Source organism: Pisolithus orientalis, assembly GCF_024613125.1.
Source record: "Pisolithus orientalis strain OTSU chromosome Unknown F5J12scaffold_28, whole genome shotgun sequence".
In the NCBI taxonomy this organism is placed as follows: domain Eukaryota; kingdom Fungi; phylum Basidiomycota; class Agaricomycetes; order Boletales; family Pisolithaceae; genus Pisolithus; species Pisolithus orientalis.
The window spans coordinates 434,620-456,385 of record NW_026260809.1 but is presented as its reverse complement, the minus strand read 5'-3'; the positions used below and the strand labels follow the sequence as shown (position 1 = coordinate 456,385).

The 21,766-nt window shown below is 44.9% G+C and overlaps 8 protein-coding genes across 8 annotated transcripts; 3 read left to right on the top strand and 5 right to left on the bottom strand.

Annotated features, from left to right (window-relative positions):
• Window positions 1-2,671: 2,671 nt before the first annotated feature.
• Window positions 2,672-2,944, bottom strand: F5J12DRAFT_700119 (uncharacterized protein; the record flags this gene model as incomplete). Its single annotated transcript, XM_051740490.1, has 1 exon — window positions 2,672-2,944. A coding segment is annotated over one exon (273 nt), but the record flags the coding sequence as incomplete, so codon positions are not given.
• Window positions 2,945-3,737: 793 nt separating this feature from the next.
• Window positions 3,738-3,911, bottom strand: F5J12DRAFT_703879 (uncharacterized protein; the record flags this gene model as incomplete). Its single annotated transcript, XM_051740544.1, has 1 exon — window positions 3,738-3,911. A coding segment is annotated over one exon (174 nt), but the record flags the coding sequence as incomplete, so codon positions are not given.
• Window positions 3,912-5,122: 1,211 nt separating this feature from the next.
• Window positions 5,123-5,679, top strand: F5J12DRAFT_784747 (uncharacterized protein; the record flags this gene model as incomplete). The annotated part of the gene is made up of 2 exons (XM_051743090.1): window positions 5,123-5,282; window positions 5,339-5,679. 2 exons carry the CDS (start codon window positions 5,123-5,125, stop codon window positions 5,677-5,679), a joined length of 501 nt encoding a protein of 166 aa, XP_051597612.1.
• A 425-nt stretch (window positions 5,680-6,104) lies between these two features.
• F5J12DRAFT_784746 (uncharacterized protein) lies at window positions 6,105-7,095 on the bottom strand (the record flags this gene model as incomplete). The annotated part of the gene is given in 9 exon segments (XM_051743089.1): window positions 6,105-6,128; window positions 6,148-6,230; window positions 6,285-6,295; window positions 6,374-6,431; window positions 6,479-6,534; window positions 6,568-6,580; window positions 6,735-6,878; window positions 6,931-7,011; window positions 7,074-7,095. The coding sequence occupies 9 exon segments, from the start codon at window positions 7,093-7,095 to the stop codon at window positions 6,105-6,107; spliced, it is 492 nt and encodes a 163-aa protein (XP_051597611.1).
• Window positions 7,096-10,770: 3,675 nt separating this feature from the next.
• On the bottom strand, window positions 10,771-11,178 carry F5J12DRAFT_724508 (uncharacterized protein; the record flags this gene model as incomplete). The annotated part of the gene is made up of 2 exons (XM_051741544.1): window positions 10,771-10,869; window positions 10,930-11,178. Coding segments are annotated over 2 exons (348 nt in total), but the record flags the coding sequence as incomplete, so codon positions are not given.
• Window positions 11,179-13,085: 1,907 nt separating this feature from the next.
• F5J12DRAFT_724627 (uncharacterized protein) lies at window positions 13,086-13,626 on the bottom strand (the record flags this gene model as incomplete). The annotated part of the gene is made up of 2 exons (XM_051741548.1): window positions 13,086-13,406; window positions 13,450-13,626. Coding segments are annotated over 2 exons (498 nt in total), but the record flags the coding sequence as incomplete, so codon positions are not given.
• Window positions 13,627-15,110: 1,484 nt separating this feature from the next.
• On the top strand, window positions 15,111-15,836 carry F5J12DRAFT_724516 (uncharacterized protein; the record flags this gene model as incomplete). Its single annotated transcript, XM_051741545.1, has 2 exons — window positions 15,111-15,260; window positions 15,330-15,836. Coding segments are annotated over 2 exons (657 nt in total), but the record flags the coding sequence as incomplete, so codon positions are not given.
• Window positions 15,837-16,929: 1,093 nt separating this feature from the next.
• Window positions 16,930-18,290, top strand: F5J12DRAFT_895258 (uncharacterized protein; the record flags this gene model as incomplete). Its single annotated transcript, XM_051747813.1, has 6 exons — window positions 16,930-17,049; window positions 17,111-17,185; window positions 17,237-17,476; window positions 17,530-17,725; window positions 17,776-17,982; window positions 18,031-18,290. The coding sequence occupies 6 exons, from the start codon at window positions 16,930-16,932 to the stop codon at window positions 18,288-18,290; spliced, it is 1,098 nt and encodes a 365-aa protein (XP_051597607.1).
• Between the last annotated feature and the right edge of the window lie 3,476 nt (window positions 18,291-21,766).

Genomic DNA, 21,766 nt, shown 5'->3' with positions numbered 1-21,766 from the left:
AAGAGGTTCAGGTTGAGCCATAGACTGCCTCACAACTCCTCAGAGGTCCCTTCATCATTTGCTCAGGCTATAGTAGCCCCTCTGGACTAACTCCTTCAGTGTCTACTGTCTCCCCAACCTCCCTCAATAAATTTTCCTTCACTGTGCACTTGAATTACCCAATTTTGCAGGGTCTGATGGCTCCTATTGTTTTCTTGAGGGCAATTAATATTGAACTCCCTTTCCATTGGGTAGGGACAGTGTGTGCCTGCCTCCTTTGATTCCCTCAATGTCCTTGCCTTTACTGTTCCCACCAATGGGGTACTCTGGGGACATGTCAAATGTCTGGGCATACCACTGGGTTGGCATCTCAGCACTAGGGGAAGTTCCTATAAATGGATCCCTAGCCACAGGTCTTCTTGCAGCATCTTCCTGGGCAGTTTTAACAATAGAAGCAACCTTGGCTTCCATCAAGGTCTGAACAGAATCTGTTGGCATTTCAGGGGCTGACTCTGCATGACCTAATTCCATTCTGGACATTTCCAGTTCCTGTTGGTTATTGTTGTTTAAGGCTGATCTGAGATCCATAGAGACCAATACATTGTCTTCTTCTTTGGAACTTGGGATGCCTCTGTCTCATGATGTTGGGACAGAAAAGCTGTGTGGGGTGGGGGGGTAGAAGTGGCCTGACTCCAAGACCTCTTCTGAACAGTCCTCTAGGGTGAGAAGGCAGTACTGGGGGTGTACAAAGAGGGTCAAGACACTTTGCCAAAAAGTGTGAACCACTTCAATGAACATCATGGCCTTCTGTGAGAGCTGATGGACATCAGGACCCTTCTTGTATTCCTTAGGGCATCTGAGTAACTGCTTTCATTGGGCAGCACACTTTGCTTCTCTCAGAGGTAACCAAGTCTCACCAAGAGTGTCATCACCAGCACTAATGCAAGGTTGACCAACTGAGCACAGAGATCAGCCTCACCAACACCCATGACTTGGAATGTGGCATCATCATGTTCAAGCTCATCCTCTGACTCACTCTCACTGGCTGTGAACTTCAAACTGTCAAGTACATTAGTGCATTTCCACTCCAGTTCTTCATCTTCTGCCTCTGCCTCAGGGCTGGGAGCATGAGATCATGTCCTCATGCATTTGCTTGTGTGCTGATCCTTGTCAGATTTGGGTGTATCAGGGAATGATACATTGCCTGTTTCAACAACAGCTGAGCTCTGGTTATGCAGACCAGCCATGTTGCATGTTACAGTGGGTTGTCAAGGGCATTCCTGTGTCTAAGAGCAATTCACATGACCACAAACCTCAGACTTGCTTAACTTTTTCTGCTCCTCACTAGTGTGACAGCTGTACCCTCACTTCAGTCAACCCCCCTTGGAGACCTATTAAGTCTGGAGATTTTGATATAAGTATTAACCTAATAGGTGTCATCTTGGTGGGAATTCTCAACTTTTGGGGATTCTCCACCAGCATTCCTGGAGATTCTCCAGGACAGCAATTTAATATGGTTGGAGAAAATGTTTTCTCCATAATATATATATATATTATGCATCAAATGAAAGGGTAGCTGGGGTCCAAATTGGACTTTCTCCAGGCTAAATAGATCCCCTTTCCAGGTTGATCCTGGGATTTCCCCAGGCTAAATAGACCTGCTTTCCAGGTTGATCCTGGGATTTCCCCAGGCCAAATAGACCCACTTGCCAGGGTGAACCTGGGCCTTCCACAGACTAAATAGACTCATTTTCCCAGGCCATGGAAAGTTGGAAGCCATTCTTACAGAGTGACACAACTTGAGACCATCAATTATGGCACTTGCATTGGAATCCTAGGTGATCAGGAGGGTTCCTTGAAAGGCAGGGGGGATGGAGGAGAACAGACAGCAGGTGAGTGGTACAGGGGGAGAAAGGGGCAGGGTGGATGATAGAGGAAAGGGGAGGTAGAATGACACCTTCTGCATATGACATCAGAATCATCTGGGTGTTGACTCTCAGGAAACATCCCCCTGACCAAACACTCCACTCATCCTTATGCACTCAAACTAACCTACCCTGTGCTTTAGCTCACCCTGCTCCTCATGCTGCTCTAACAAGATGATGGAGGACATTTTGGACACCAACAAACTCCCATGATGAAGTCAACAAATATACCATTGGAAAAACTATGTGATGTTCAGAAGTTGGGACACTACCATCTCCTCTATGTCACCAGGAAAATCACACAGGTGTGAGAGGATGGAGACAAGGAACATGAAGCAGAGAGTATTGTCCTATGAAAGAATGAACTGTTGAGAGGCTCAAACACCAACAACACCACAAGGTATATCAACAGTTGGTGTAAAGGACAGAGAAGGTGATCCTCTAAGTGCATACTCCATGTCCTGCTGGGGATTGAGTCTATGTCATGTTGGGGATTCTCCTTGTCAAGTGTGGGGATTCTCCTTGTCAAGGGTGGGGATTCTCCATGCCATGTTGGGGATTCTCCATGGCCCACAACAGATTCTCCTTGTCAAGGGTGGGGATTCTCCATGTCAAGTGTGGGGATTCTCCATTGGCCATGGGGATTCTCCAAGTCAATTGGGGGGATTTTTCATGACCTATGAGGAGGAGATTCTCCATGGGCCATGGGGATTCTCCATGTCAAGGGTGGCAATTCCCCATCTCATGTTGGAGATTCTCCAAGTCAAACTAGGCTTGTAGTGGTCAATGTGAAAGATCTGAATGGCATTGTGAATGATATGATACAAGTTGACAGGCATGTAGTAGGGAGTAAGGCTGCCTGTGCAAGGGACAATGGATGTCTGAAATGCATGATGATGCTGAATGAGGCAAGCATATTCTTCACCAAGCTTTGCTTTCAACTCCAGGGAGCTTTTGTCAATACCGATCTGCAGAACTCCAGCAAGGAAGCCACCCTCCTTGTCTGTGACATCAACACAGTATTTGTGCTTGAACTCCCTGCAAAATGAGGTAATGTCCAATGGTGGAAGCTGAATGGTATATACTTTCCTTCCACACTCTGCTGCCCAACACAGACCATCATCTGTAAGACAAAGATATATGATGCTTTTGATCTTGTAGTGACCATCTGCTTGACATTGTTGTCCTCCTTCAGGTGCTCCTGCATATATCAATCAGAATGGCCATGAGCAAGGATAAATTCACACTCAACCACACTTCTGAAGGATTCTAGGTTAGTCATGCTGGGCCTGGCCTTCAAGTGGTCATGATATGCATCATCAAGACCCTCCTGGATCCTTTGCTTCTTTTTTGCTATATATACACTCAGTATCACTGGTAAATAGCACCATTTCTCACTCACTGTGGTGCATTCAATTTTGATTGCATTAGTATGAACAATGAGCCTGGACACATTGTGAGGGGCAATGAAGGATATATGATCAGTCACAAAATCACAAAGATAAAGCAGGGGTGATTCTCCAATTTATAGACATTCAATATATATATACAAAGTCTAGTATCTCTGTCTTTTTAATGGCAATTTCACTGGTGAAGAGGGCAAATAACCATTTTCAATGTCCTGCAACCATTCCTCATCCTCTGTGGATTGCTCCTCATCTGCTTCCTGCATGGAATATTCCTCTTCCAGTGCCATCTTTTCAATGGATAACAATAGGTTATCATCACCTTTTGACATCAACCCCTCCCCATCAGAGTCATAGTCTCTTAATGATCTCTGTGTTTGATCCTCTGCTGCAGATATTACGCTGGGATTGTTAGCAGCAGCAAGGCATCTAGAAAACTTTCAAGTGCTTCACACCATGCAGTTGTGTTGGGGGTCAACTGCACAAAGAGTTTCCTCATGAACTCCAACACTTGAAGATCAACTGCAAGAGTGGGAGAGATTGGGGAACATGCAAATAGACCATGTCCCATGAGGTGTATAGAAGCTGGGGTGCATGCACAATAGCTTATCTCAATTTCCTCCAAACCTGGTATGTGTGAGCATGACATAAGCACAATGATGGGGTCATGTGTGGTCAAAGAAAAGACAGCAAACAGTGAGTGAATGCACCACACAAGTGGGACATCCACTTAGATGGTGAGCCATGGGATCTACCACCACCTGAAGGCTTTGTGATGCTTGGAGGTACCACAGGTAGGGCTTCAGAAGCACAGGGATAACATCTTGTGACCACCATCACCATTGGTTTTGTCACTTCTGCAAACTGCTCAGGCCCAAGGGAGAACTGACCTCCTCATTGAAATGAAGGCTATCCACAAGATCAAAAACATCAGACCTGCAAGGAGGTGAGCTGTGATGTTGATCTGGTACAGCATTGGCATCTTGTGCAAGGTGCTGGTGACCTGGAAGGATGAAGAGAGGTGGGGGTGCAGGGAGGTAGAGTCCTTTCATACCATAGGGCTGGCAGTGATGAGCTGATGGATGTGGAACAAACAACAACTGAGGGTCCTAGCCAGGTGTAAGCATGTGCAAGTTCTGCCAGAGGGAAAAGACATACCAAATGACTAGGCATCACCTGAGTATCTGCAAAATCTGACATACCAAGGGTGGAGGAGAGCAAAATGAAGCCTGATGATCAGACAAGGTCAAGGGGTGGGGGGCAATGCTGGGCATCCAACTAGTTGAAGGAGATGTGATGGAGGAACTCTGCAGGAAGATAAGCCAACATGAATATAAGGAAGTTCACAATGATGAGAAAAACTTACAAGGTCAGAGCCATCATCCAATGCACAATGCTGGGAAGAGGAAGCACCATGGTTCCTCTGAGGTTTCAGGTGGTGGACTCCTATTCAGTAACTGAACACTGTGACATGAAGTCAATAGTGTATATGCAGGACTCAGAGTCACTAATAAGTGTCTGAGACCCAAAGTCACCAGACTCTGGGTCAGTACAATAGGAGAGAGTGGCTACACAGCTGAAATGAAAATTTGACAGCAACATAGGCCAAGATGAGCACACAGTCAGGAACAAGGACATGATAAGTGATGACAAGAACAAAGAGAGTTGTCTGCTGGAGGTGAATATGAAGCCAAGATCAAGTGTGGGCAGAAGAATGTTCCATGGAAGGTGCTGCTAGACCTGCTCTTCATCCACAAGCATACCATTGTTGATTGGCCAGCTGGAGTTCTGGTGGTTGGTCCTGATTTCAACATGAAGCACCTCAATGTTGATGAGCTCTGTGCTCTCACTGTTCCATTTTTGAAAGAGCAGATGGAACAAGATTACAACTTGGAGGCTCCAGCAGAGGAGGAAGAAGACCACTTTGTGCCAGTACCTGCTTTGTCATTTTATCTCAAGCATTGGACAGCTGGTGAGTATTACTGATCTTGCACAATTATGCTGGCCTGACTAATGTGAATTATTCAGACCAGCTTCAGCTGTTGCATGAAGCTGACCTGAAAGCCTTTGACATTCCATTAGTAGTGAATATGCTTCAACACTCCCTTTGCCTCATTTCTGACTCACAAGCATTTGTCAAAGTGCTCCCCCCAACAATGCATTATAAGGGCCCTGACCAGGAGGCAGCCCCTTGTCTCCCCCCACCCCTAGCTGAAGCACAACCACATGAGGCTGTGCAGCACCAAACACCTGCAATGCTCATTGACCCCCTCCAGCATCCAAGTATTCACCTCTTCCTCCCTCATCACTGCCTGACAAATCACCTTGCTCATCTCCTCCATGAGCTACACATGATCCTGCTCTGGTAGCACATCATCTACAACATGGTGCCTCCCACAGCCGCTCTCCAACCCTGCACTCCCACCACTGCCCCTGCCACTGATCACAGAAGCATTGTTGACAATATCCAGAAGATGGAAGTGAGAATGATGCAGGTGTTGAAGTGTTGTCCCCTTTACCTGATTTTTGCTTACATCATACAAGCTTACATAATAAATCTTCGCACTTAGGATGTTTGTTTTTCCTTCAGGTGTACCTCAGACTTCTTCTAACTGAAGCCTGAGGTAACTGTTCTGCTTTATTAATTAATAGCTACCTTACTGACTTACTGCTGTAGGCTCCTTCCTAGGTTAGCTGTGAATATAGACTTCTTCTAACTGAAGCCTGAGTCTCCTTCCTAGGTCCCTCATCTTGGCCTACCTTCAACAGCAGGCCCATCACAGGGAAGGTCCCATCACAGGTATGCTGTTAGTCTGACCTGAATGCATTATACTGACCAATGCAGTGTGGTTGAGTATGTTTATCAGAGCCCCCCACACAAGAGACACCACTATCCATCTGATGATGAAGATGGCTACCCCTGTAATCATTATATCTGCTACTGAGGTATGTTATGTACACCTCTGTTACATACCCCCATCTTCACTGATTACATGCATAACCTAGTGCTCATTGATGATACCCCCCTCCCCATTCATTAGTACTATGGACACTGATCCTTACCTTTCAGTGAGCACCACCCCACTGTTGGAACATAAAGTGCCCCTGTGGTACTTGACCACTGTGCGATGTTTTGGCTGATTACATAAGCTGAAATAGTGCACCTACTTGTAGTATTTTCTACTAGTATTCCCTCAGTAGTTTGTTCACTATTGAGGGTAAGTCTATTCATATTACAAGTATTCTACTATACTGACATCCTGTAGTAGCCTATAGGTACATTAATACACTCAGTAGTTTGTTCACTACTGAGGTAACCTACAGATATTTCTACACCCACATGGCCATTGCTGTGGAGGTATGTCATATGCATTTTGATTACTATCTCATCCCCACTGATTCTATGCATGGCCCAGTTGCTCACCAATGATACCCTTCCTACCCTTGTACTTCCCATTCATTAACACTGTAGATACAGAGTTGAAGACTTCATCCCCACTGATTCTATACATGGCCCAGCATTTTCCAATGATACCCTTCCTACCCTCACACTTCCCATTCATTAATACTGTAGATACAGAGTCAAAGGCTTTGTTTAATCTTATAGTGTGTTGCCTTACATAATGTGTTGCTGGATGCCTCAAAGTCCAGTCTGAAATTTGGTTTGTCCTGTGTGTTTTTGCTGGACTGGTGACACCTATCTTGTTGGAGATTATAAAGTGCCAGTGTGGTTGTGACTTAGGTGTGCTTCAGCCATGCTTACATAACCACCTTAGAGCATACATAGTGATACATTCCCTTCACCATTCCCTCAATAGTTTCACACCTACTGAGGTAGCCTATAGGTTTCAATATATCTGTGGCATGGTTTGACCTGCCCATTGTTTTTTGGGAGGTGTCTGATGCTTCATGATTTGTAGAGGGGCTAATGTGCATGACTACATCCCTTGTTTGTGCTGTCCTCTTTGCCAGTACTAGTGCAGTCTCACAGTGATGAATATGATGCACATGTCAGATATCCACCTGTGTCAGGTGGCAGAGTTGTAGTAGGAAAGTGTATACCATTTAGCTTCCACCATTGGATGTTACCTCACTTTACCAAGGATGACTTCAGTTCAGAGGTGAGTGGATTGATGGAGAACCATACATGTGTGGGCTGATCCTGCAGGAGTTCTGTTTCCATGCCATGGTTGGTCAAGAAGCTCTCATTGATACTGTTGTCAATGGGGGAGACAGGCTATATCCAATGTCAAGGTGCTGGAGGATGTCATGATCTACTATGGCAGTGCAGTGCATGATCCATTGGGTGACCTCATCCAGTTCATGTACAAAAAGATGGTTGGTGTGACCCAGGGCAGTCTGATACATATTGTCTTCTGCAAGAAAGGTCCTGCCATGTGTCAGGTCTTCACTGGTATACAAATGGTCATCAACTACTGGCTTTTCCATAATGGGTTCAGTATCAGCAATGGTGGTCTATTGCTGGACTGAAAGTGACAAGCTTCATCACCAAAGAAAATTGCAGAAAGGAAGCAGAGGGTCCAGGAGATTATTGATGATGCATATCACAACCACTTGAAGGGCATGCCTAGCATGACTATCCTAGAATCCTTCAAAAGTATGGTTGAGTGTGAATTTAACCTTCATTGTGACCATTCTGGTTGATATGTGCAGGAGCACTTGAAGGAGGACAACAATGTCAAGCAGATGGTTACTGCAGGATCAAAATGTTCATATATCAATGTCTTGCAGATGGCTGTCTGTGTTGGGCAGCAGAGTGGAAGGAAAGTGTATACCATTCAGCTTCCACCATTGGACATTAGCTCATTGTGCAGGGAGTTCAAGCACAAGTACTGTGTTGATGTTACAGGCAAGAAGGGTGGCTTCCATGCTGGAGTTCTGCAGATTGGTATTGATTACTCCACACTACATGCCTGTCAAGTTGTAAAATATCATTCACAATGCTATTTGGATCTTCCACATTGACCACTGTAAGCCTAGCAACCTTGAATCAGGATACATTGTCAACCAAGTCCACCAACTCCTGGAGAAGCTCCTGGCTGTGCTGGGTGACAATGAACTCAGCAGGAAAGGTTGGACCTCCTACACCTGCTGGCACACCTGTGATGATCATTAATTATATGTATGACACTGCTTGCATGCTTGTATTGATGTTGTTGTACTGCCTGTACCATATCAAGGTGGGCATTTGTGGCATCCAGAGATGCCCAGGAGGCTTATGGTGTGCTAGGTGATTGATGTCAAGGGTAGGGATCTGCCATGTCAAGGATAGAAAATCTCCCACTTGACATGGAGAATCCCCAGTGGGCCTTGGAGAATCCCCAGCTAAACCATGGAGAATCCTCAACATGACATGAAGAATCTCCACCCTTGACATAGAGAATCACCAGTGGGCCATGGAGAATCCCCACCTTTGACATGGAGGATCTCCAACATGGCACAGAGAATCCCCAGTGGGCCACAGAGAATCCCCAACATGGCATGGAGATTCCCCACCTTTGATGTGGAGAATCTCCAACATGTCATGGAGAATCCTCAATGGGCCATGGAGAATCCCCACCCTTGACATGGAGAATCTCCAACATGACATGGAGAATCCCCAGTGGGCCATGGAATCCCCAACATGGCATGGAGAATCTCCACAGGTCATGGAGACTCCCCACACTTGACATGGAGAATCACTGCAGGTCATGCAGAATCCCCACAGTTGACATGGAGAACCCCCATAGGCCATGGGTAATCTCCAACATGACATGGAGAATCCCCACACTTGACAAGGAGAATCCCCAACATGACATAGACTCAATCCCCAGCAGGACATGGAGTATGCACTTAGAGGATCACCTTCTCTGTCCTTTACACCAACTGTTGATATACCTTGTGGTGTTGTTGGTGTTTGAGCCTCTCAACAGTTCATTCTTTCATAGGACAATACTCTCTGCTTCATGTTCCTTGTCTCCATCCTCTCACACCTGTGTGATTTTCCTGGTGACATAGAGGAGATGGTAGTGTCCCAACTTCTGAACATCACATAGTTTTTCCAATGGTATATTTGTTGACTTCATCATGGGAGTTTGTTGGTGTCCAAAATGTCCTCCATCATCTTGTTAGAGCAGCATGAGGAGCAGGGTGAGCTAAAGCACAGGGTAGGTTAGTTTGAGTGCATAAGGATGAGTGGAGTGTTTGGTCAGGGGGATGTTTCCTGAGAGTTAACACCCAGATGATTCTGATGTCATATGCAGAAGGTGTCATTCTACCTCCCCTTTCCTCTATCACCCACCCTGCCCCTTTCTCCCCCTGTACCACTCACCTGCTTTCTGTTCTCCTCCATCCCCCCTGCCTTTCAAGGAACCCTCCTGATCACCTAGGATTCCAATGCAAGTGCCATAATTGATGGTCTCAAGTTGTGTCACTCTGTAAGAATGGCTTCCAACTTTCCATGGCCTGGGAAAATGAGTCTATTTAGTCTGTGGAAGGCCCAGGTTCACCCTGGCAAGTGGGTCTATTTGGCCTGGGGAAATCCCAGGATCAACCTGGAAAGCAGGTCTATTTAGCCTGGGGAAATCCCAGGTTCACCCTGGCAAGTGGGTCTATTTGGCCTGGGGAAATCCCAGGATCAACCTGGAAAGCAGGTCTATTTAGCCTGGGGAAATCCCAGGTTCACCCTGGCAAGTGGGTCTATTTAGCCTGGGGAAATCCCAGGATCAACCTATGGTGTTAAATCTGCACAAAAATTAATATTATGTCTGGTCACAACTTGAATTAACCTGAACACAAACTGAATTAACCCAAACACTGGTTGAATTACCCCAAACACAAGTTGAATTACCCAAACACAAGTTGAATTACCCCAAACATGAGTTGAATTCCCCTGAACACAAATTGAATTACCCTGAGCACAGTGAATCTCCCAGAGCACATGGAGATTTTACCTGGACACACTTGTATTTATCTGAACACCACTATACTCATATTTGGCTTGCTTCTTATCTACTTAGAACTGTCTCCTCCATCAACAATCAGTCCACCTGCACCATTGCCTTATCAAAGGCTGTTTTGATGTGAGTAGCAAAGTTGATTGCAGTCCCTTGATGCTTTCCAGGGTGTGACAGTGTTGTGCCATGCCTGTAGGTTGGCTTCATCACCTATGAGTCAAAGCAATGAGATCTCAACAAAAGTATGGAATTCAACCCAGAGCACATACCATGGTAGTATCCTTTGCACACTTGACAACTACACCCAGAGATACATCCACATAGTTACTCCTGGAGTATGTTGGAACTTAGAACCCTTCCTCTTGACATGGAGAGCTGCTGCTGCATGGTTTATGACCTCATGCATGGTCACCCAGCTCAGAGCATGGAGTGCATACAATTGATCAGTGTGGATAGGACTAGAGAATGATTGGTGGGGCAGCCATGAAACATTGAATAGAATACTTATGCAGTATAGTTCTGGGACATATATGCCTCAGCAGGGGCATGGTCAGCAGTATTCCAGGATAGGGTTCCATTGGGCAGCTCAAGCTCATAACCATGCTCTGATGCACTTTATGTTAGTGTTCATGGGTTACCATTATACAGGCACACAGCTTTGACATTGCCTGGTGATGCCATAGGAGGTAGGCCAGCCATGGCAATCTTTTCCCTGACAGGATCAATGACCTCCTTTGGCAGTACTGCAGTCAAGAAGTTCCAAGTTAGAGACATGATTCCCAAGATGGACTTATCCTGAGCTGCCAGCTCCTCACCATCAAGTTTCTTGTTCACAACATTATGGACCAGCCCAAAGACATGAGCATGGCAGGGACCAGCATTCCACCCATATTGAATCAATTTTCCTCCATGGGTTGGCTAACAACATTGAGTAATAGAGTCAAAACAGAGGACACTAACCATACCTGGACACCCCTTCAGTTGTGCACAACATCCTCAATCACAGTGTTCACATGGTCAATGAGATCAGGGCACAGGATACAACAGCCTTGGATGACAATGAGTTCAATATCACCTGTTACAAGATGAAATAAATACTGGCACATGAGATGTTAACTTACCAGTGGAGTTTATGAAGGCAACATTGGCATGCTCTTTGACCACATACCAAGTGTTATCAGCAGGGACAATAAGGACTTTCTCACCAGCTCCAGCCAAGTCCTCATTGCCACAGTCAACCAGAATGGCACCATGCTTGTGTGGGTCAGGCATGCAGTCACAGAGAATTATTGTGAGTTTGAGCTGGGTGGCAAGGTCAGCACAGGGAAGGGGGTCCTTTCCCAAGCCTAGAGCATTGGTCTACAAAATTAGGCATAACCATTGCACCTGTACATATGAACACTCACCAATTCACACTTTGCTAGCCTGTTGCTATTAGCTGCAGCTTTTCTCCCATGGCAGTAGTTGTTCATAGCAGTCAACAGCTCTGAAGTAGTGAGATGCACTGCATGCTGGCTGACAATACACAAGAAATTCTCAAGCTAATGATGTTAGACCACGTAAGCAGATGATAGTAGGTAGGAGACTCACCTTCTTGGGAGGATGGGGAAGCTGGGCCTTGAGGGCAGCACCCTCAATGTACCTCCATGCATTGGGTGACAAAGGTTCTGTCACAAATGCAGCAATGAACTTGGAGTTTCCCTCCAGCAGTTCCAAAACTATACATAAAAGGTCAACTGGTACTGTAAACACATACAGGCAGGCAACATACACTGGATGAGTTTGAGTTGCTTTTGTGAAACTTGTTGCTTTGGCATAGCAGGCTTTGTGATGTGGCAATCAGTTGCTGAGGGTGAGGTGGTGCAGTGGGTGAAAATTTTCTCCATGGGAAAGTATTATGTAACCATTGCTATTGTGGGTGTACCCATAAAACGTAGTGGGCCTAATCCGCTTTTTTAGTTACATAATCAGAGGAGTCTGGGTAAATAGTGGCTGTACTAGTAAAATGTAGGGATGTCTACTGCGCTTTTTTGATTACATAATTAGTGGTGGTGGTTGAGGAGTCATAGGTTGAAGTGTGTGGGAGGTATGCATTGTTGTGTGGCCTAGTGGTTTAGTGTGCCTGGCCCCTGTTGTGTATCTGCACAGGACTGCCAGCTGAAGCCCCAGGTTTGATTCCTGCCCTGTGCAAAAAAATTGCACTGACCCTGGTTGCACTGCTGGCATTGGCCCTGCTGTACTGCTACACCTACACACACCCCTTTATGTTCCTGTTTTTTTTTTAAGGACCATTTAACTACAGTGATGGTGGTAAAAAGTTCAATCCTGACTGAGTGCCCCAAAAAATTGCACCAGCCTTTGTGGCTTTGCTTGCATTAGCTCTTGTGTACTACTATTCTTGTGCATGTTTCTTTCTTCTTTCCATTTTTGGTACCATTTAACTACAGTGATGGCAGTATAAATTTCTGCATGTCCCCAAGTTGTAAAGTGACAAGGTATTATAGGGATGCAAGGTAGTGTTGGATGGCTCCAGTTGCACCATCAACTATTGCATCCACAACATGCAGACCACCACCCTCAATGATTTCCCCCACATATCTCTCCCTACAGGCTACTCTTAATCCATCAGGGTGTGGCTGACTGGCAATATAGTCAATGACAGCATTTAAGGGCAGGGGCCTGGTGGGATGGAGGAGTTGATGAGCTACTTTATGCCACCAGAAGTGAATCCAAGCCTCCCTACACAGTTGATGTTGGCTGGCAAGGCAATTTGGGTCAGGTTCAAGTGAAAGGCCAGGAGGTACAGCTGCAATGGTCTTTCATTCACACTTGATCATCTCCTGAGCCTTGGTGATGATTGAGTATACCCTAAGACCAAGTTGGAAAACATCATCCTTGCTAATTGCAGCAAGTGGAGAGATGACCAATGCCCAAGTGGCATGGGGTATCCACTCAGGGATGCTATGCCTGTGAGTGAGCTCAAGCTTATGGGCAGGACTCAAGTCCAATTTCTTGAGGTTGGAGATCACCCATTCTATGCTATTCTCAATCATCCACATCTGAGAGATCTTGAGAATTGCAGTAAGGGAGGGGATAGTATGGTGTTGGGCAGCAGATCCACTGATATTTGTTAGGGACATCTGTTGTGGATAGGGTTCCATAGTGAACTCACACATGGTATACCCAGGCAATGAAGTGGGTGAACTCTTCCCTGCTAATTCCTTCCAAGAAAATGGCATGGTTGCTATCCTCTCCATCACCCTCAACACCTGATGGCATGGTTAAGATACCTTCCAGGGTCTGTGAGTGCATGAAGAGAATGCTTTTGTGCAAACAAAAGGTTGTATTGCCTGCCTTAAAATATTGTTAATGACCAGTGTGCTTCCACCACCAGCACAGTGGGGGGGATCAATACCTGAAACACAACATTTCCATCAGAAAACCAAAATATGGGATGTTGATTCATATGCTAGGATTGGTGTAGAGGAGGTAGAACTGGAGTCCAGGTGATCACACCCCAACACCAAGGTCCATTACATAAGCACAATGAAACTGATCTCAGGCCTCATTCCAGCTAGTACTTGACTATCCAGTTGGAAGCTGGTGATCATGGTTTTTCCTGCTTTACCAGATCAGACCTTAGCTTCCTGGCCTGCCCAGGTCTTACAGGCCCATAAAACCCTGCATGATCTATTCCACCATGCAAATCAAGCACTGCAGGGCAAGGCTGACCCCACTTGACTCCAATACCATTGGGATGCAATCAACCATGATGCTATCCAAATTCTCCATGCATTGGAAGCCCTTACCAATCAAAGTGAGCTGCCATTGCATTGGGTGGCTGAGTGTACTGCATGCTTTGGCTTGCTATTGCAGCAACTTGGAGGTGCTCTATAACAAGCAATGGGACAGTGAGTGCATACTTATCTGCATCTTTTATTGGCTGGTTACCTTCTGCAGTGAGGCATTGGAGGTGAATCATATAGATCCAATTGAAACTACCCACCATCAAGGACCTGGATGACCATGAAAACAGCCAAAGGTTGAGCTACTGCATGCTGCCATGGCTCCTGGACATTGTATTACAGTCTCAAAGCTAGTGAGGCTCATAGGTATCCACTGTAACACACTGCACCATTATCTCAAGAAGTACAGGGTTGATTACCAGCACACCCCAATCACCAATGGAAAACCAGATCTTTTGACCCACTATTTTCACCATCTTAAACCACAATCTGGGCTTCACTATCTAGCTGGATCTCTCAGCCAACATGGGTTATGCATTCAAAGACACTGAATTGCTTCTTCTCTCCAATGTGTTGACCCTCTTGGCCAAGTGTTATAGAGCAGGCTACTATCCATTGCCACCAGTACCAAGTCTCACACCCTAATGCTCTCTGGCATATGGATGGACACCATAAACTTATCCATTGGGGTATTGTAATCCATGGTATCATTGATGGCTATTCCCAAACTGTATGTTTTCTTGGCCATTGACTTTGCAGCTCCAGCACTGGACTGACTGTGCTTAGATTGTTGGTCTTAAGGCTCATACCAACAACAGTGCACATACAGTTTTGGATACCTTTTTGCAAGCAGTCAGGCAATATGGCTTGCCATCATGGATTCATGGTGATAGAGAGGGTGAGAATAAAGATGTATCTGTGTTCATGGTCCTAACAGAGCCAGTTTCATGTGGGGAACATGTGTCACTCTTACATCTATCCACCACAATGCATTAACCCATCTATAGCTCTACCCATAACACTCACATTGAGAGGGCATGGGTGGAAGTGGGTTGGTGATTTGGGTGATCCTGGAGAGCTTTCTTCCTCCATCTTTAGAGGCTCCACCACCTTGATAGGTCAGATCCCAATCATCTCTGGCTTTTGCATCACCTTTTCTTGAATGAAATCAATGCTGATTGCACCATCTTCTGTGAGGAGTGGAATGCCCATCCAATCACAGGAGAAGGGCATGATCAAAGCCCAAATGTAAGTTTTACTACTGGAATGTCTGTGGTGCATTTACACTGTAATCAAACCATGTTATTTATTACACAGGATCTGCACTTCACAGGCCAGCTTGAACATGGCATGTACAGGGATGATGTGATTTCTGTCCACCCAAATGTTTATGCACACTATGGTGTGGAACATAGCCAGGGCCAGGATGATGCAGACTGGGTGGACATTGGAGAGGATGGTAATGATGTCCCTGACCTACCCTCCAGGATTGCTGCAGAGCAATCTTCCCAATCCCTGCATGAGGCTGCACCAGTACCTGCATACACCAATCCTTTTACAGCTGTTGCATTAACAGCTTTCATCAGGGCTTTGGATCAAGTTCAACAACTGCACCATATACCTACTGGGTTGGGTGTTAGAGCAGAGGAATGGGACCATGATGGATATCCAGAGCTTGAAATTATTCAGTCAGGTCATCAGGGAAGAAGGAAGGAGCTTGCAATTGAACTACCACATTCTCTCTGGTATGGACAAGCTGTGCACTGGTGCCAGGCCTTAGAGGTATTCAACCACACCATGGCCTTGTTTAATGAGACCATGTAGTAGGATGCTACAGCCAGTGCTTTCAATGTACTTGTGAATTGTGTGTACCCCCTGTCCAAAAGTGTGGGAACAGTCTATTACACTGAGTCAATTTTCATAGTATGCTGTCATCCTGTTCCTCCTCCACTGACCATATTTCCAAGTTTTCAACTACTGTCATTCCTTTGCACTCTCCTTTCTCTATTTCATTCCTTTCTCCTCCTGATATCTTTTAACATGGTCAAGTGATTGCAAAAGTGAAAAGCCATCTCTTCTGATGACAAGTCTGAGTCCTCTTTTCCTCAACCTTCACAGAAACCAGCCTCAAATTCTATTGTTGATTCTGTCCTTCATTCCATGTTCTCACAACCACCATCTACCTCCAACTATTCCTACCTGCCTACCAAGACCCAGCCTTCTACATTGGCTAAGGCTGTTATGCCTGAGCAGAGTGACTTCGTCAAATGGACTAGGCACAATGCACATGAGGGGAATACTCCAGGCTGAACTTATCGTAACTCCTATGGCTCAGTTACTGCAAGAGTCCAACAAAGGTTCGATTCCTACTGGTGAGTTCTTCTGAGATCACATGGAGGAAGGAACAAGGATGAAAGCAGAGGGATGAAGCTGAGTTGCAAGTAATTGAAAAACTGAGGATACAGGGTAAAGTATGTAGGATTATATACCCCTAAGTACAAGTACCCAAACAGTCATGATGTGTATCCACAGTGGTCAACAAAATAATCAGTCAAATAAATAAGTCAGAGAGAGTCATACAGTGTCATATGATGGGGATAGTTAAGGAAATGAAGGCTGTACCAGCTGCACAATCAATGTGCAGCAAGGAGCCTCACACTGGAGCAAGAAGTAGACATATAAGCAATGTAAACAAGTCAAGAAACAGGAACATAGCAAGTTGTCCATCAGAGAGGGCAGTGGAATACCAGATCTGACCAGAAGCCATGATTGGCAGGTATTGGAAATACCTTGACAGCAGGAGATCTGAGTCCACCACATAGCATGTGAACCCCTAGGATGGTGATGATTATGAGAGATGTGATGAGGCATGTGATGCATGTGACTGCAAGGAAGCAAAAAAGGAAAGACCCCTGACATGGGCATAACAAAGGCTTCCATCCACCAAGCACATGCCAAAGCAAACAAGGGTTTGAAAGGAAAGTCAAGGTCAACAAGCTACAGGCAGACCTTTAGGAAGGAAGGTGAAACAGAAAAGGTGAGTCCTATCAACCCACCATCTCCATGGTAGCTACTTTAACATTACTCACCTGTGTCAGGGTCTTTGTGGTCATCCAAGAACCCTGGACTTTCTCATAGCTTGTATTGTTTTCCTGCCATATGGAGTGGATATGGTAAGATTTGCATCCTCATTTTACCTGCATTTTTATGTTGAGTTCTTGCAGCCCAGCCTTGAGGAGGATTTGGATGTGAATGAGCCTACACTGGCAAACTTGTTTCCAGTGATACAACAACTAACTGTCCTCACAAGTGCTCAGCTGAGCAGGCTTGAAGCTGCAGGTTTAGCTCACTCCAACTTTTGTTCATACTTTACATTCAATCAGGAGTGGAGTTGGACACAAGTTGACAACATGCTTTGTGGTGAATTCCCTCACCTATTTGAAGTTCTTGATACCCAGCCAAAGGTAAGGTCACACTGATAGCACATACTCACTGATTCACCACCACTGCTTTCTAGGTGTTCAATGTGAGTTATAATATGAGTGGAATGGTTGGTAGGCAATACAAGTACCTGCCCCCATATCTACTCCACCTTCACAGTCACAAGGAGGCTGTTGTGACAGGAGGAGTAGAGTTTCCTGATGGGGAAGTCCTCTTCCAAAAGCTGAAGGCTGGCAAACAACCTTCTAGGGATGAGTCAGAAATCATCTTTGGTAAAATGCTCAAGACTTGGTGTGGTGTGTGAGCTAACCTATATTCCCAGTTACTCATAATGAGATACCATTCAAGCTCATCATTCAATGGGTTAAGAAACAGCACCCAAAGGGGAAGGGAAAGTACAAGGCAGAAACTGACTTGGGTGCTGAGGACAGCAAGTCTCAACTTTGGACTAAGTCTGACAGTGGTGACAATGCTGATGACCCAATCCTGAGCCCAATAAGTCATGGTATCAAAAGACATTGCATTGATGGTAGGTCCAGTCACCATCTAAGTTTTATATTGCTAACCTGATGGACAGTTCATGATTTGGACTCTGAAAAAGCTGGTCCTTCACATGCTAGTCCCTCAATGAGTACAACACCTGACACCATTGACCTCACTGATGGCCCCATGGATGTCACAGCCCCCAGTGATGAACTTCCCCTGCTACCTGCACCACCATTGACTCTTCCCTTGACTCCTATCCAAACCCATACTCAACTGGCCCCATCAAGTTCATTTATGATTGATACCTCTTTGAAAAACCCATGGAAAGGTATTCATACCTTCCAATTTTGAGCCTACCAGCATCCCTCCCTCTCCTTGCATCTAGTTAGTATTTGTGCTTACCACATAATCTTGTGTTCATCTCTTGGCATATATGATACCCAATGACTCACCTTTCTTCTTAGCACATACTACCTTATAGCTGCCTCTATAGCCACAAAGTAGAAAACATGGATTTACAATCTTTCTAATAAATTGTTTCTTGTAAAAAAAAAAAAAGGACTGTACAACCACATGTGAGAGAAAATTTTAATGTGTTCAGGTTAATTCAACTTATGTTTGGACTAATGTTAATTTTTGCGCAAATCTAACATCATATCAACCTGGAAAGCAGGTCTATATAGCCTGGGGAAAGCCCAGGTTCACCCTGACAAGTGGGTCTATTTAGCCTGGAGAAATCCCAGGATCACCCTGGAAAGCAGGTCTATCTAACCTGGCAAGAGCCCAGGATCAACCTGGAAAGGGGGTCTATTTAGCCTGGAGAAAGCCCAGAATCAACCTGGAAAGGCAGTCTATTTAGCCTGGAGAAAGTCCAATTTGGACCCCAGCTACTCTTTCATTTGATGTATAATATATATATATTACAGAGGAAATGTTTTCTCCAACCATATTAAATTGCTGCCCAGGAGAATCTCCAGGAATGGTGGTGGAGAATCCCCAAAAGTTGGGAATTCCCACCAAAATGACACCTATTAGGTTAATACTTATATCAAAATCTCCAGACCTAATAGGTCTCCAAGGGGGGTTGGCTGAAGTGGTACCCTGACATTGCAATCATACTGTACTAGGCTAATGCTACTTATCCTGCTTTTTCCAGGATTTTTACAAATTCTTTTGGGGGCTGGCCACATTTGTGGGTCAAAATTTCAAAAACTTAGTATAACAAAAATTGGCTCATGCAGATTGCATTGTTATGTCCTAAATATGCCTAGTATACATTTGTAACACCCCTGGAATGTTGTGCCATATTGGAGTAATTCAATGAGTAAAGTTGTCATGTTTGTCTGTCCACAACTGTCAAACAGGATATTTTGTGCATGACAGACCCACCATGGTCCTCATTGGAAGAACTGGATGAGTCATTTTATCAGTGATACATTGTACTGTTTTATGTGTTTCATCTTTTATTTTAGGATATAATTGTGGAATCTGTAGATAGACATCAGTATGCTGACAAGCTACTGAGGGACTAAGTGCACAGCAGAGCAGAGCAGCAAGAGGCCTGATGATGCAGCTAGGGCAGAGATGCTGAAAGATTGGAAAAACAAGTCAAGCACACTGGAAGGGAGTGGTCAGCTTGTCACCTATGAAACAATGTCAAAGAGAGACAAATTTGGATCTGTGCACAAGGCAGTCATGCCCACAAATGAACCTAAACAGCTCAGAACCTTCCCAATGCCTCTACATAAAACATGCCTACTTCACAGTTATTCTGTGTTAGAACAGGATATTTTAATACATTGTTTATTTATCATGTTTTCTGGGAGATAAGATACTGTAATTTGACCTAGAACATTTGGCATGCTCTCAGTACCATGTTCTTGTACATAAAAATTGTAGTTTAGCATGTCATGTTTTTAGAGAAAACATTGAACTGCTGTTCTGTTTTTTTTTTTTTTTTTTTTTCAGGATGAACATTGAAAGACTTGGCCAAATGTTTTTATTATTATCACATACAAAACATATATCATTTACTTTTGATGTTCTATGTAACATTACATGTTCTTCAATGATCAGTGTGTTTAAATTATTTTGTGGTAAAGTATTTGATTAATGTATTGCATAACATGTAGAAAACAGTACTAATAATTTTTTTGATGATTGTTTTTGGTTTTCAGTGGTGGGTCATGGTAATTGTTTTTCACCAATAAAACATTGGAAATCCACTGTGTCATGTTTTCTGTCAGAAAAACCATTCAAAATTCAACATTATTGCCAGTTGTTTCAGCAGAGAACATGAGATAAAATAAAGTATCTTTTCAAATCTTTTTTCCCCTATGTTTGTACAAAGAAAATTGTAAAATGCTTGCTGTGGTAAGAGGTTGGCCCAATTGTCCTGCTGGTAGTTGCAGTACACTCAGAGGTATTGTTCAAGAGTCTGGTTAGTCCTCTTGGTCTGGCCATCACCTTTGGGGTGGTAGCCTGAGGTGAAATGTAGATGCATGTCCAAGGCCTTACCAAGTGACCAGAAGAAATGGGAGATGAACTCCAAGCCTTGGTCAGAGGTTACATGGGCCAGCACTCCATGCTTGGAGAAGACATGGAGTATGAACAACTTGGTGAGTTCTGGGGCCATGATGGTGTCATGGGTGGGGATGAAGATGGCTTGCTTGGAAAGCCAGTCAACTACTACAAGAATGGCTGTGAAGCCTGATGAGGCTGGAAGCTGCTCAATGAAACTCATTGATATGGATTTCCATGGCTTCTCCAGCACCAGAAGTTGTTTGAGGAGGCCATAAGGCCAGTGGAAGGGAACCTTAGCCCAAGCACAGGCCATGCAAGACTGGATATAGTCCTTGATGAAGGTCCTGAGGCTGGGTGAGGTATACTCACACCAGATGAGTTCTAAGGTGCAATTTTGGCTGAAGTGGCTGGAAAGGGGATGGTCATGCTTAAGCCACAAGACCCTAAGGCAGAGGTCATTTGAGTCTGGCACATAGATCCTTCCATCAAGCCAAAGGAAACCAGTGTCATCTACAGACCACTGGGGATCAGACATGCTGGACAGGTGGATTTGTGAGACCAGGTTTTCTGGCAGTGTGGTCAGGATATCATTGCATAGTTTTTCTATGCCCATTAGCATGACTGCTCATAAGACTGGGTACTCAAGGTAGGTTGTGCAAAAGGAGACCACTAGTTGTTCCTGGGTGAAGACCAGTCTCAGGTTTTGTGGGTTCACTCAGGCATAGCCACTATCCCCCTCTTTGGGGTAGACATCCCATTGTCTAGTTAGGGCATCAGGCTTAGCCCCAAGCTTACCAGGCCTAAACCTGATGATCATATTGAACTGAGACAGGAACTCTGACCAGTGAGCTTGGTGGTGGGTGAGTACTTTAGAAGTAGAGAAGTACTTGAGGTTCTTGTGGTTGGTGACAACATCAACCAGTGAGACCAAGCCCTTGAGATAGTGGTGCCAGGTCTGGAATGCTTCAAAAATTGCAAGCAGTTCCTTATCATGAGTATCATAATTTAATTCTGGGGCAGTTGGAGTCTGGGAGTAGAAGGTGACCAGATGTATCTGGCTGTCACTGCAAGTAATGGAAAGGATGCCAGTGATGGCATAGTCCAATGCATCAGTCTCAATGGTCATGGGGACCCCAGGAATGAAATGAGTTAAGACCAGCATGGTTGTGAAGGTGGCCTTGAGGTTGTTGAATGACTGGTGTCACTCCTCAGAGAAGTTCCAAGGGGCACCCTTGCAGGTAAGCTGGGTCAGTGGTACAACAATGTCTGAGTAGTTGAAAATAAACTGGTGGTAGAAATTAGTG